The 13060-nt window shown below is 32.4% G+C and overlaps 1 protein-coding gene across 7 annotated transcripts in view; it reads left to right on the forward strand.

Moving 5' to 3' along the window:
* The window catches only part of Synj1 (synaptojanin 1), an 87517-nt gene that overhangs the window by 25086 nt on the left and 49371 nt on the right, over positions 1-13060 (forward strand). For all 7 annotated transcript variants that reach the window (XM_027929186.3, XM_027929187.3, XM_071615085.1 and 4 more), the window contains exons 6-11: positions 181-264; positions 5297-5358; positions 6950-7046; positions 8168-8337; positions 9333-9414; positions 10992-11144. In XM_027929186.3, coding sequence (XP_027784987.2) covers positions 181-264; positions 5297-5358; positions 6950-7046; positions 8168-8337; positions 9333-9414; positions 10992-11144 — 648 coding nt within the window. The remainder of the gene's footprint in view (positions 1-180; positions 265-5296; positions 5359-6949; positions 7047-8167; positions 8338-9332; positions 9415-10991; positions 11145-13060) is intronic.

A 13060-nucleotide genomic window follows, 5' to 3' on the forward strand; every position in this document is an offset into this window, starting at 1 on the left:
TCAAACTTATTTAGAGACATATTTTGGATACTTTGATTAGGACAAATTATGAGAGATAAGTTATAAACTAAAAATGTGCAACAGATTGTAGTAACTTTGTTTTTCTGATATAGAGGTAATAACCCCACCACCTGTGAAAATATACATTGCTGCTGTTGTTATTTTCTTTCCTTTCGGCAGGTTGTGTACTTGGATGACTCTGTTTCTTCCTTTATACAAATTCGGGGATCTGTTCCACTGTTCTGGGAGCAACCCGGGTTGCAAGTATGTTTGACATTCAATTTTTATTATTTTTTTCTCTTAAAAAATTTCCATATTCTCTAAATTTTCAGGATAGTTAATTAATTCACTAATTATTCTATTCCATTTAATAATGTTAGCTGGATTCACAAGTGAGGATCTGAGAAGTGTCTTGTCTTGGATATTTTTTCTTTTAATGCTCTTTCATATAGTGCATTAGTTTTGTGTTTCTGTCATGAAATACCTGAAGCAGGCCAACTTTATAAAGAAAAGAGGCTTATTTTGGCTAATGGTTGGGAAGGCTGAAAGTCCAATATTGGGCAGCCCTATTGGTTCAGCCTCTGGTGAAGGCCTAATGTTGGATGGCATTGCATGTGGGAGCTTGTGTGGGAGAAAGAGATCACGTCTGGGAAAAGGAAGCCAGAGGGAGATTCTGATGTGGCTCAGGCTTTTATGACCACTTGCTCTCACAAGAACTCACTCCAGGAAGCCAGTATTCCTTTCTGAGGTAGCTCCCAATAACTTAAGGACTTTCCATTCTAGTCTCCACATCTTAACAATTCCATACCATCTCCCAGTAGTGTCACCCTGGGGACCAAACTTCTGACACATGAACCATTGGGGGACAGACCATATGCAAACCCTACTAAAATCCAGCTGCTGTATTTCATTTTAAAAATTTAGATGTTTGCCGGGCGTGGTGGCACACACCTGTATCCCAGTGGCTTGGGAGAAGGGAGGCTGAAGTAGGAGGATCATGAGTTTAAAGCCAGCCTTCGCAAAAGCTAGGCACTAAGCAATTCAGCGAGACCCTGTCTCTAAATAAAATGCAAAATACGGCTGGGGATGTGGCTCAGTGGTTGAGTGCCCTTGAGGTCAATCCCCAGTACCGAAAAAAAAAAAAAAAGGTTTTTATAGCACATTGATTTTCACAGTGTTTACATATTTATTATCTTACTGTGTTAGTATATAATAATTTAATCTTCAGGCATAAGCATGTAATAGTTAAAGCTTCAATACTGGCTTTTCATCCAACATACTTAACTCTATTGCTATAAGCTGTGTGATTTTGAACAAGTGATTTAATTCCTGTCTCAGTTTCCTTATGTATAAAACAAGAATAATATTAAAACCCTTCATAGGGTTGTTTTACTAAATGAAAAACACTTAGAAGAGTGCCTGACACAGTCAGCAACATGTCAGGATTAGCTATTGATGCTATCACCAATAATGTATCTGCTAAAGGAATTTTACTTGGTAGTCTGTGATGACGATCATCTTCAGCATGTTTTCCAACTTGCTTTCTGATAATTTTTAAATTTCCTTTGCTGATCTTTGTAACATTTTTTAAAAATATAAGGTCATAATACCAAATTTCATCCAATAGTACAATCTTATATTTTAATTCACAAATCCTTATGCTAAAGAATAAATCATAAACATTTTAGGCTTCTAGGTATGTATAATCTAGTAAGTTTTGTACCTTAGCATATAGCATCTAGAAAAGGATCTTACCTTGGACCTCTAGCCCAAGTCAGTGTTTCTCACAATTATTTAGCTTAGCAGTTTTTAAAGTCAACCTTCCTTTGAATAGGAATGGATTCTTTTCTTGAGTGTTTTTTATACCAAAGTAGTTTTTGCTCCATTCTAAAATAGTAGGTAATAAAGGAATGAAAATATATGACTAATTTTAAAGATTAGAAAAATAGATAATTGATTTTAAAAATATTAAAATGCCAAGTCCAAAGATTAATTGTTTCATAGAAGGCAAACAAGTAATCTGTTAACCTAGGGTGGCTTTTAATGGATAGTAGGTGTTTTATGTGTTCTCAGAACTGGAATTTATTTTAAGGGATCTTTGAATTTAGTGTTGACTAGTGAGATGTCCCACTTTAGTAGACAGAGAATCCTTAGGCAATTGTTCTTTGTCTTGCATCTTTTTAATTAATTCCCCTGTGGCTTTTTAATCAAAAGGTTAAAAGTATCATCTGAAGTAGTGATAAAATGCAGATTCACAACTCAACTTTAGATCATCTAAAAGCAGAATCTGGAATGCATTTTTAAGCAAGTGCCCTTCCATTCAGAGTCAAGAACTTCTGTTGTACACCATCTTATTGTAATAGTCTGAATCAGCTGGTCCTGTAATACTTTGCCCTAGCATTCTCCAAGGCTTTGGGACTTTGTATTTATTTTACTCCTTTCATCTCACTTAAGGTCTCATAATTTCTTTGGACCCTGAAGATTCTTACAGTTTTCTAACCAATCTCATCCATCTAACCTCTGTTTCTGGTTACCTTTCTGACACTTCGTTTTCATTTTTGATGTATTAGGCTTCACATATATATATATATACCCGAGACCTACCACCTCGTAATCTGGTTTACTCTACCTATTCTACTTCATGCTTTGCTGTTTTCTAACAGGAATCTTCTTCTTCCAAAAGTAAGATGTGTTGTCCTTCAACATCCAACTCAAATCTCACTTGAATAACTTCTAATCACTCATCCATGCTGATCTCTCTAGTTAATAATTAAGTTCTTCTAGTATGTATTATTTTATACTAGTTGCTATGAGAGATTCAAAGCCCATAACACTTTCCAGTTTGCAGTCTGTTCCTTGAGACTTTTTATAGAACTGGTAACTATCAGTATGAATTCTTTTGAGGCATTATAAAGTTGTAAAAAGTGCTTCATAAGTAAGAATATATTTTAAGTGTTGGCAACTACTCTGTTACATTACAGTTTATAAAGTCTTAAAAGATAAACATGATGAATTTTTTTCTCATTTAATGCTATGTGCTTGATTTTTGGTTGACAGTCAGAAATATAAGAACATTAATGATGAAAAATTATAACAATTAAATAATAATGCAATAATAATGAAAAATGATGTTCCATATCATCCAGTTAAAAATTTAAAAGTACATCTTTGATGCAACCTTGTCTTTTTAGGTAAATTCATTGTTATTTGAAAGCCTTAAAAATTTCTGGAGTGTCAGACGTGGTAGCACATACCTGTAATCCCAGCAACTTGGGAGACTGAGGCAGGAGAATTGTAAATATGAAGCCAGCCTCAGCAACTTAGTGAGGCCTTAAGTAACTTAGCAAGACTCTGTCTCAAAAATAAAAAAGGGCTAGGGCTGTGGCTTAGCGATAAAGTACCCCTGGGTTCAACCCCCAGTACAAAAAAAATAAAATAAGTAAAATAATAATAATAATTCTGGAGTATCTCTTTTATCACAATTTATATTAGCTCTTTTAATACGGAATTTTTCCTTTAACAATGAGTAATAAAACCTAGTCTAATCTAACCAATCTATTGCTATCAGAGCTGTGATATCCACCTACAGATATCTGTGTGTTGGGATGGTGGGGAACAACCACAGGCATTAATTAAAAACATGAGAATTTATATTTTTTTCACCTTATTGATAATTACAGTGTTATGCAAGATAAATATTAAACAATAAAAAATGCTGTGTCTTAAACTTTTGTATATGTATAGGCAGTTAACCTGAGATTATGCTAAAGAGAAGGTGTCAACTTTTGCTGAGTTTTCTCCAGTTTAAAATATTTAATCTCCTGAGGCACAAATTTTTCTTTACTTTTTAAAAAATGTTTTATTTTAGTTGTAGGTGGACACAATATCTTTATTTTATTTATGTGGTGCTGAGGATTGAGCCCAGGGCCCCACACAGCTCTACTGCTGAGCCCCAGCCCCAGCCCCAGCCCCAGCCCCGAGGCACACATTTTTCTTTTCTTTTAATATTTTTTGGCTGTTGTACTTTTTAAAAATTTATTTATTTATATGTGGTTCTGAGGATTGAACCTAGTGCTTCACACATGCTGGGCAAGTGGTCTGCCACTGAGCCACAACCCCACCTCACATTTTTCTAATTTTAAAATTTTATGAAGACTTTCAAGTACTATAGGATGAAACTCAATCAAATGATTCAGTTAGTGTAAATGTGAATCTAAGTTAGAGCATTCAAATTCTTATAAAAAAGAAAAAAGAGAATCCACTGATTATCAGGATAATCCTTATGTTGTCCGATTTAGGGCAGCAAGGGAGAATACTTGATGTTAATATTTCAATTCAGTTTTGAGATTGGATAAGCATATTAGAGATTATTTTCTCTTTTCCTTCCTTCCTTTCTTTTTTTTTTTTTTTTTTTTGGTCAAACTATATGACTGATATGGCAATCCTCCTTCTATACCTCCTACACTTAGAGTCACTTTGTTCACAGATTAGCAAGAATGAATTCTTGGGAACTTTGATCTTAGCATCTCAGAGAAAAATGTTAAAGTTCAAATTGGTCTTACCTTTGTATTTCTTCTGTTAGGTCTTCCTCAGTCTTGCCTCATCTCTCTACCACACTCCTATGTGTAGAAAGAGACATTATGAGAATATACAGCAGATAGATATGTTCTATCTTGTATATTTCATTTAATCCCAAATTTCTAATTCTGAAAAATGTGCTGTTACTCTAACTGCGTGGCTATGAGGTTGACTTGGAAAGGGTCTTTTTCCTGGAAGGAATTACATTTTTAATTCATTGGAGCTTTTGGTGAGGGAGAGGTGATTATGGAGTATTCAGCATAGCAAAGAGAAAGACACATGGACATAGTAGTGGTAGGCAGTTTGGAAGAGCAGTAATTTAGGTCATGAGATGTAAAAATATCATCTGAATCTTTTTTGGAATTGATTATGTAGATCTAAGAGGGCAAGTTATCTATTAACTTACATGGGGCAAGTAGATTGAACTTAAAAATGAGGTAATATATATGAAAGCACTAAATCAATGAAAATTATTATTAGGTGAAAAGTATTTCATAATGGTGTAACTTGTAATTCTTTTTTAATGAGATTGTTTTTTTAGAAATAAAAGGGAGGGGAAACTTTTAGAACTGTTTTTTTTTTTTTTTTAAGATTGTCATCAGCTATTTGATTTACTACTGTGTGTTCAACAAATGGATTGTTACATATTTCAAACAATGATATTTTCTTGTCTACACGTTGGTTTTTGGTGTGATTAAATATATTTTTCTTGTCTAAGGTGGGATCCCATCGTGTCCGTATGTCAAGGGGTTTTGAAGCTAATGCACCTGCTTTTGACAGGTAAGACTCATTATTTTTACATAGTGCTATAAGTTTTGATATTGTTAAGCACTGAGATTACTTGTGTTTACTGAGTGCTTTCAACTTTTTTGATGCCATGTAAAATTCCTCTGACTTCTAATTCAGTTTGAAGACTGTAGTGTTATAACTTCTAGGGGTGGATCTTAATCTTTTTAGCCTTAAGATTTCCATTCTGGGTGCATTGTTCCCTGCTGGCTACTAGCCAAATATAGCTGCTAAGCACTTAAAATGTGACAAGTCCAAACTGAGATGTATTATAAATGTCAAATGTGTACTTGATTTCACTTAGTATAAAATATCTCAATATTTATTTTATAGTGATTACATGTAGAAATATTTTAGGTGTGTTGAATTAAATAAAACATTTAATGACCACTGTTTCATTTTAGTTTTCTAAATGTTCCTTCTTGAAAATTTTAAATCACAGATGAAGCTCATGCTTTATTTCCTACATATGATATCCCTCTATCTGATAGTCCCCTTTATCCTCAGGGGATACATTGTGAGACACCCCCTCCTCCCTGGGAATGCCTGAAACCTCATATATCTATTTGTATACTGATTTTTCCTAAACATATATATTTGTGATAAAATTTAGTTTAGACATTAGGCAAGGTAAAAAATTAGGAACAAGATCGAATAAGATAGGACTGTTAACAACAATATACTGTAATAAACAAGTTGTGTAGCTGGGTGTGGTGGTGCATGCCTTATAATCCCAGCAGTTCAGGAGGCTAGGGCAGGAGGATTGCAATTTCAAAGCCAGCCACAGCAACTTTGTGAGGCCCTGAGTAACTTAGCGGGAACCTATCTCAAAATAAAAAGGGTTAGGAATGTGGCTCAATAGTTAAGCACCACTGGGCTCACCCCCACCACACACACACGCAAAAAAATTAATTATGTGAATTTGGTTTCCCTCTCTCGAAAGAATCAAGACCAATTTTAACAATTTTGGATTGCGGTTGATCTTGAGTAACTAAAACTTTTTTATTTTTATTTTTTATTTTTCTTCCTTTATTGCTTGCCTATGTCCCAGAAGCCCAAGGAAAAGGGAAACCACAGATAGGGAAGGACTGCTGTATAGCTTCTGGAATGATTGAAAGTGGAGAGAAAGAAGACTCATATTCAGGGCCTAGTTTTCAAGAGGTATACCTAGTAAGGAGGCCCTTCTAAATGTTTTCAGAGTATGTAATGACCTGTGTAATCAGCCAAGCTGATACCTTGTTTTGTCTGGTGCCAGTCTTCCAGAGTGGAGAGGGGGCTGGATGAGTCCATAGCTTCAGCATGGGTGAGAGTCCATAAGTCAGAGAGGAAATTGCATTAACTGAGTTTTCATAAATTCAGAGGTATAAGATTTATACCCAATTTGGCCAATTGTCTGAGTTTAAAATACTGCCACCTAGGTTCTGTTTAATAATGAAGTCTTAATTCTGTGTATGAGTGAGTTTATAGAGATGAACCCAACAACTACGTATAACTGTAAAGCTCCAGTGGAAAAAAAAAATGGATTCTGTTTTTTTTGGGTGACTTATCATTTGACATATGCTTATTTCCTTTTTCTCCTCAATAGGCATTTTAGAACACTTAAGAATTTATATGGCAAACAAATAATTGTAAATTTGCTTGGATCTAAAGAAGGTGAACATATGCTAAGTAAGGCTTTCCAGGTAAGTATGGCCATTTCTTCTTTTGTTCTGGACCATGGTCACCTAGAATAGTATTTTTAAAAAATAATACAATAATCAGATTCTCCTGGGATATAAATTATTTCCTACAGAAAGGTTAGTACTTATTGGAGTCTCTAATTCTTTGGAACCATTAGAGAACAATTTAGACTGTGCTGCTGAAATTTGAATTTTGGAAAGCTTTCAAGACAGTTGTCCTTCTTTTTTTAATCTGCTATTTAATTTTTTAGAGAAGCAGAAAAATACCACCCCCCCAAGCAAAAGTGTTCATCTATCATTAGTAGAAAAATATCAGGCAGTTTCCTTCTTTATTGATTGCCTATGTCCCAGAAGCCCAAGTCATTTGTGTACATGCAACACTATACTGTCGTGTGTAGATGAAGAGAAGACAAGTGAAAGGAACTCAAATGCCTGGCTTCTCAAGAAAATTACTTTTAATAAGTGCTTATTAAGGGCTGGGGATATAGCTCGGTTGGTAGAGTACTTGCCTCACATGTACAAGGCCCTGGGTTCAATCCCCAGCACCACAAAAACAAAACAAAATAAATAAATGCTTATTGAATCAATATTGAATTAATATAAATAATGATGTTACATAAAATTATAAACTTAAAATGGTAGAAATCATTTTTAAAGTTCAGTCTCACATGTCCAAAAAGTAACCTAGTTATTTGGCTATATTTTAACCTTGTGATATAAGTATTGTTAATAAACAGATTATACTTTAGAATGTGAATTTTTAGTAGTGTACTTTAAAATGTATTATTAAATGAAAGTATAGAAAATTACTCTTTCAGTTCTTGATTCTTTGTGTTACAAAAAGAGAATAATTTGAAATTCTGTAATTAGTATAAACAGTTACTAAATTGTGTTGGAAAATAAAATACTTGTGATTGGAAATAATTTTTCATTTTCTAAATCAGGCCAGAATGTTATTTAAGTTTCCTGGTATTAATTATGTCACTCAGTTTCTCAGGGATAGTATATGAGGTTTTAGGGAATACATGACATTAGGTACCAGCAGGTAATTTTCCATTTTACTGTTAGTGTCAATAAGGTCATATTTAACATTCAGATTACTATTTGCCTCTTTTACTTTTCAGAGTCATTTAAAAGCTTCTGAACATGCTGCTGATATCCATATGGTGAATTTTGATTATCATCAAATGGTTAAAGGAGGAAAGGCAGAAAAATTACATAGTGTTCTTAAACCTCAAGTCCAGAAGTTTCTAGATGATGGATTTTTTTATTTTGATGGAAGTGAAGTTCAAAGGTTTGACTGCTGTCTTTCTCTGTTCTTTAAATTGAAACTTTGCTATACTTTTAAATTTATTCTTATCTTTAGACTCTTTAATTTCCTTTTTAAAATTAAAGTTTATAATTTAAATATCATTTTTATACTGAATTTTCTATAGAATTCAACAAATAAGAGCACATACTATGGGAAAGGCAGCATAGTCTTATGTTTCAATATTAGTGGCTATGGGAATAGGCTCTGTTATGCGCATTTACATTTGAGGAAATCAAGTCATAGGCTCTAATCTGTTCCAAGTCACATGACTAGGAAGTATTAGAGCTAAGATACATTTCGCTCTAGACCTCTTGCTGTTATCTATGAAACTATTCCATTTTTTAAAAATAATTAATGTGTTAATATTTTTTGACCCTGGTTAAAACTGTTAAGTGCAAATAGAAATAAATGGCATATGCTTACTCTCTGCTTTAGTGTAATTTAAATTTTCAGTTTTGTATAAGCAATAAAGGAAAAAAAGTAAATATTGTAGGATTTAAGTTCAGAATATAGGTTGAGGTAAACTTTGTGAATAACATTTAAATTTTTAATTTTTTCACCTTTTTAAATTTACTTAGTATCAATGCCATAGCAATGTTATAGGATAGTCAATAGAGAAGGTAGATCTTAAATTTTCTAAACTTCTTTCCCTGAATATTTGATTATCTTTTAAGTGCAAAGGACTATAGGATTAAAACCCGAATGTTTGTTTAGTTCCAGACTACTGGCCTAATTAAAAATAAGTGTATCATAGATATGTGATAAAGACTATATGGCACAATGTGAACACATTATAGACTCTTCATGGTGACTGTATGGATAGTCATGGCATAATTCATCTTTTTAGTATGTTTGAAAATTGTAATAATGAAAGGGGTGCTATGTTTTAATCATCTCAGTTATTTTAATCAACTCAGTTGTTTTAGTTTTATTTTTGTTACAAACTAGTTGTATTAACTTTATTGAAACTATTACAGATGCCAGAGTGGTACAGTTCGAACAAATTGCTTGGATTGTCTTGATAGAACAAATAGTGTGCAGGCGTTTCTTGGCCTAGAGGTAAAAAATAAATTAAAATGCATGTATCCTCTACCATATGCCTCTTTGAATGCTTTTATAATACTTATATTTTTCACTAGTTTCTTTTCAGAATATAAAAATGAAGTTATGTTTCATTAAATGTATTTCTACTTCTTTTCTAGTCTTTTTTTTTTTGCTAGAATACCTTTTGATTTAAATGTTTTCCTTTATCTGTTCCTCACATTCTCTTTATGTACCTGTCTATTTCCTTCTATTCTCTTTGAAAAACTGATTATTTATAGTATTCCAATAACTCCAAGAAAAAAGAAAAGGAGGGAAAAAGGCATGTTGATTATTTAGATGGATTTTATGACATTGCCACAGGTTTTTTTCATGTTCCGGCTTTAAGTGACTGAATATACTTTCATGGATTCTGAGTAAGCTTATTGAAATACTTAAAACTTGCAATGAAAAGTATAACAGGTGTTAATTTGCAGGATCAGTCTTAGCTGACCTTCCACTATTGGAAATTAGATTCAAGAATGTTCCCTGGTACAATATTTGGTTGACTGGTTGTAAATTTTAATGAGAGGGTAGGCAAAAACAAACTAATAGTGAAGTAAGATCAGTTTCACCCACTTCCTTGAAAGGGGAAAGTTTAAATGATGAAGGAGCTCTTGTCCTGGGGCTTATTTTGTTTTCCATTCTAGCAAAGAACAACTCTGCTCTAAGTCTTGGGGAATCTATTTACTGTTTTTAATGTTATTTTAGTTTTTGATTCTTATATAATTATGGATAATCACTATGCTTAAAATATAAGGTAAAAGAAAACATTAATAGGAGTTAAGTAAAAATAAAAGGCACAGAATAATACTGGATTCCAAGTAAGAGAAGCAGATTGGAGAAGGATTTTGTATTGCTTTGACTTTGCCAGATTTCAAGGCTAGAATTCACATAAAGTAATGATCAGAAACTTCTCTGAACACTTGTACTATTTGTTATCTGAGATGGAGGAATTGTGGTAGCCCAGAGCTCCTTAAATTCCTTGCCTGCTGTATTCCTCCTAGTTCTCCTTTGTACATACTATCAGTATAGATTTGATACATAAAAATCTGTCATAACGTATTCAAAGCTGTAACTTATTTTCTTTATTTGTGTGACAATTTAAGAGCAACTTTCCTTTTCTTTATACTCTCTTGACTTTTATTATCCAAACTTGTAGAATCACATCCAAAAATTAAAGCAACTTTGCTATTTCCATATATATTTGGGAAAACTAGATAAATGTTTTCTGATGAATACTGTTGATTAATTATATCTTTTAGGTGATCAAGGTAAACTAGTCTGATTTATAGGAACACTTGAAGATCAATTTTATCATTTAATCAGAAGTTTTTATTAATAAAGGGAATATAAAGTTACTTTAGTTTTCATTGGTGTGGCATGTACTTCAAAAATTGAAGTGGTAGAAAACAATAGCCTAGTAAAATGTTCATGTTTTCAGAAACCAGTCTCATTGTCCTATAACTGTAAATTTTTATTTGATTCTAATAAGTTCTTAAGAGTCATTACAATTCTTTATTATGTTTATAAAAGATTCTTGTTTGCTGATTTAGATGCTGGCTAAACAGTTGGAAGCTCTTGGCTTGGCTGAAAAACCTCAGTTGGTGACTCGCTTTCAAGAAGTTTTTCGGTCCATGTGGTCTGTGAATGGTGATTCCATCAGCAAGATATATGCGGGAACTGGAGCTCTTGAAGGGAAGGCTAAGGTAGATCCAGATCTATCATAATATTACCAATGATAGTCTTTTATTTTCTCTTAATAAAGCTTTAAAGTGACTTTTTAAAAAAACTAACAGATTTTTAAGTTAATAGATATCTACTTTAGAATTCTATTTTATCATGCTTTTGTGCCCTCTTTGATACTTCCTTCTATGGTGGGTGATAATAATTAAATGGAAAAATTTTTTTTAGTTTTGAGAAGGGTACGTATATGAGACTAATTTAATCAGTGATAATCCACTAAGATAGCATGTATTGCTATTTTTATGATTTTTACCTTGAATGTATATTTTACTTTTTTATCCTTTATATTAATTGTAAAAGTGATTTTTTTTCTTACCGTGGTCCTCCTAATATAGTATCCTATCTCATATGGCTTTGTGTCCCCTGAACTTGACATAGCACCTGACATTGAATAGATATATGACAAATGCTGAATGGACAAATAAATCCATCAATAATTTATGCAAAACCTACTATTAACATTTCTAGGGCTTTGTTGTTGAGTTTTTGTCCTTCTACTTATTTTGCTTTGAAAATGAGTCTGTCAGAATGTGCCAGAGAAGTACAAGATACGGATTTAATTATAATTCTGATTTTCATCATTATTTTTTCATTGCTGATATTATCTGTAGACTACTTTACCCTTTAGTATTTGGTCCTTATTGTGGAATTTTGGAAGTATCTTGGATTATTTATCATTATTTTTTATCCTTAAAATAGTGTTTAACTTTTAAGGGATCCTGGTTTCACTTGAATTTATTAATATTTCAGATCTCTAAAATCCCTCATTATTTAAGGATTAGAAATGAGAACATTTACAACTTTTACAGTTCACATTGAACTTCAATGTAGCAATGGAAATTCTGTAAAGACATTTGTCATCTCTGTGTCTTTTGAATTTTCCAAATCTGAATTTCTCCTCTTCTGTATCTCATAAAATGCTATGCCTCAACTCAAAGATATTGGCCTCACTTGCAGAGTTTCTTTTGCTCAACTCTTAGGAATAGTTTGCATTGACTTTTAAAAATATTTACTTCTTAAATGCTTCCTATATTTGAAAACCTGAAATTGTTAAACTTTCATTTATTTCTTTTGAATAGACATACTTCTTGCTATTAAAAGCTGATTCTCTACAACTATTGCTTAAAATAATCTGCCTTGTTTCTTCCATGACTAAGTCAATATATGTACAGAAGTTACATATATTTTCAGTAGACTTTTATCATTTACAATATGTAGATAAAAATATAATATAAAAAAACCTTTTTATATTAAATATACTAGACTGAAATGAGCTAAAATCTAACATCTGAACTGCTCTTTCTTTTCCTTTCTTTGGGTTCCTTTTGATTAATTGCCTGATAATGTGAATGGTGAGTGTTTTTTCAATATCATTTGTGTATGTTATCATCTGAAGGGAAACAATGTTTTAATGTGAAATTTAAGTAAAAATAGAGTGGCATTCATTTGGTGGCATTGAAGAAAATGACTCTTTATTCTGAAAAGAAGTCTAATTATTGTTATTCCTTTAAAGAAAAGTATATTGCAAATTAAAGTTATTTTTTAAAAGGCAAGAGTTTGGGGGGTTTTGTTTTTATCTTTTGGGGTTTTTTTGTTTGTTTTGGACAGTCAAAATCTGTAAGATCAAATTGAATCCTCTTTGTGATAACTAACATGCCTAAGTAAAAGACATATACATTAAAAGTCATAATCACCTCACTGTAGGAATATGTTTTATTATTTTTATGATTTATATTTGTATAGGACAGAAAAATGACTCTAAATATACAAACTGTATAAGTACGCTTCTGGTTATTTCCTTTACTTCTCTGTATCACTACTGGATGTAGTTGTGGCACTTAGCTTTTTTCTTTCTTTGTGAACTGTTATGTGAGAGAAG

The sequence above is a fragment of the Marmota flaviventris genome, chromosome 8 (genome assembly GCF_047511675.1).
Source record: "Marmota flaviventris isolate mMarFla1 chromosome 8, mMarFla1.hap1, whole genome shotgun sequence".
Taxonomy (NCBI): Eukaryota; Metazoa; Chordata; class Mammalia; order Rodentia; family Sciuridae; genus Marmota; species Marmota flaviventris.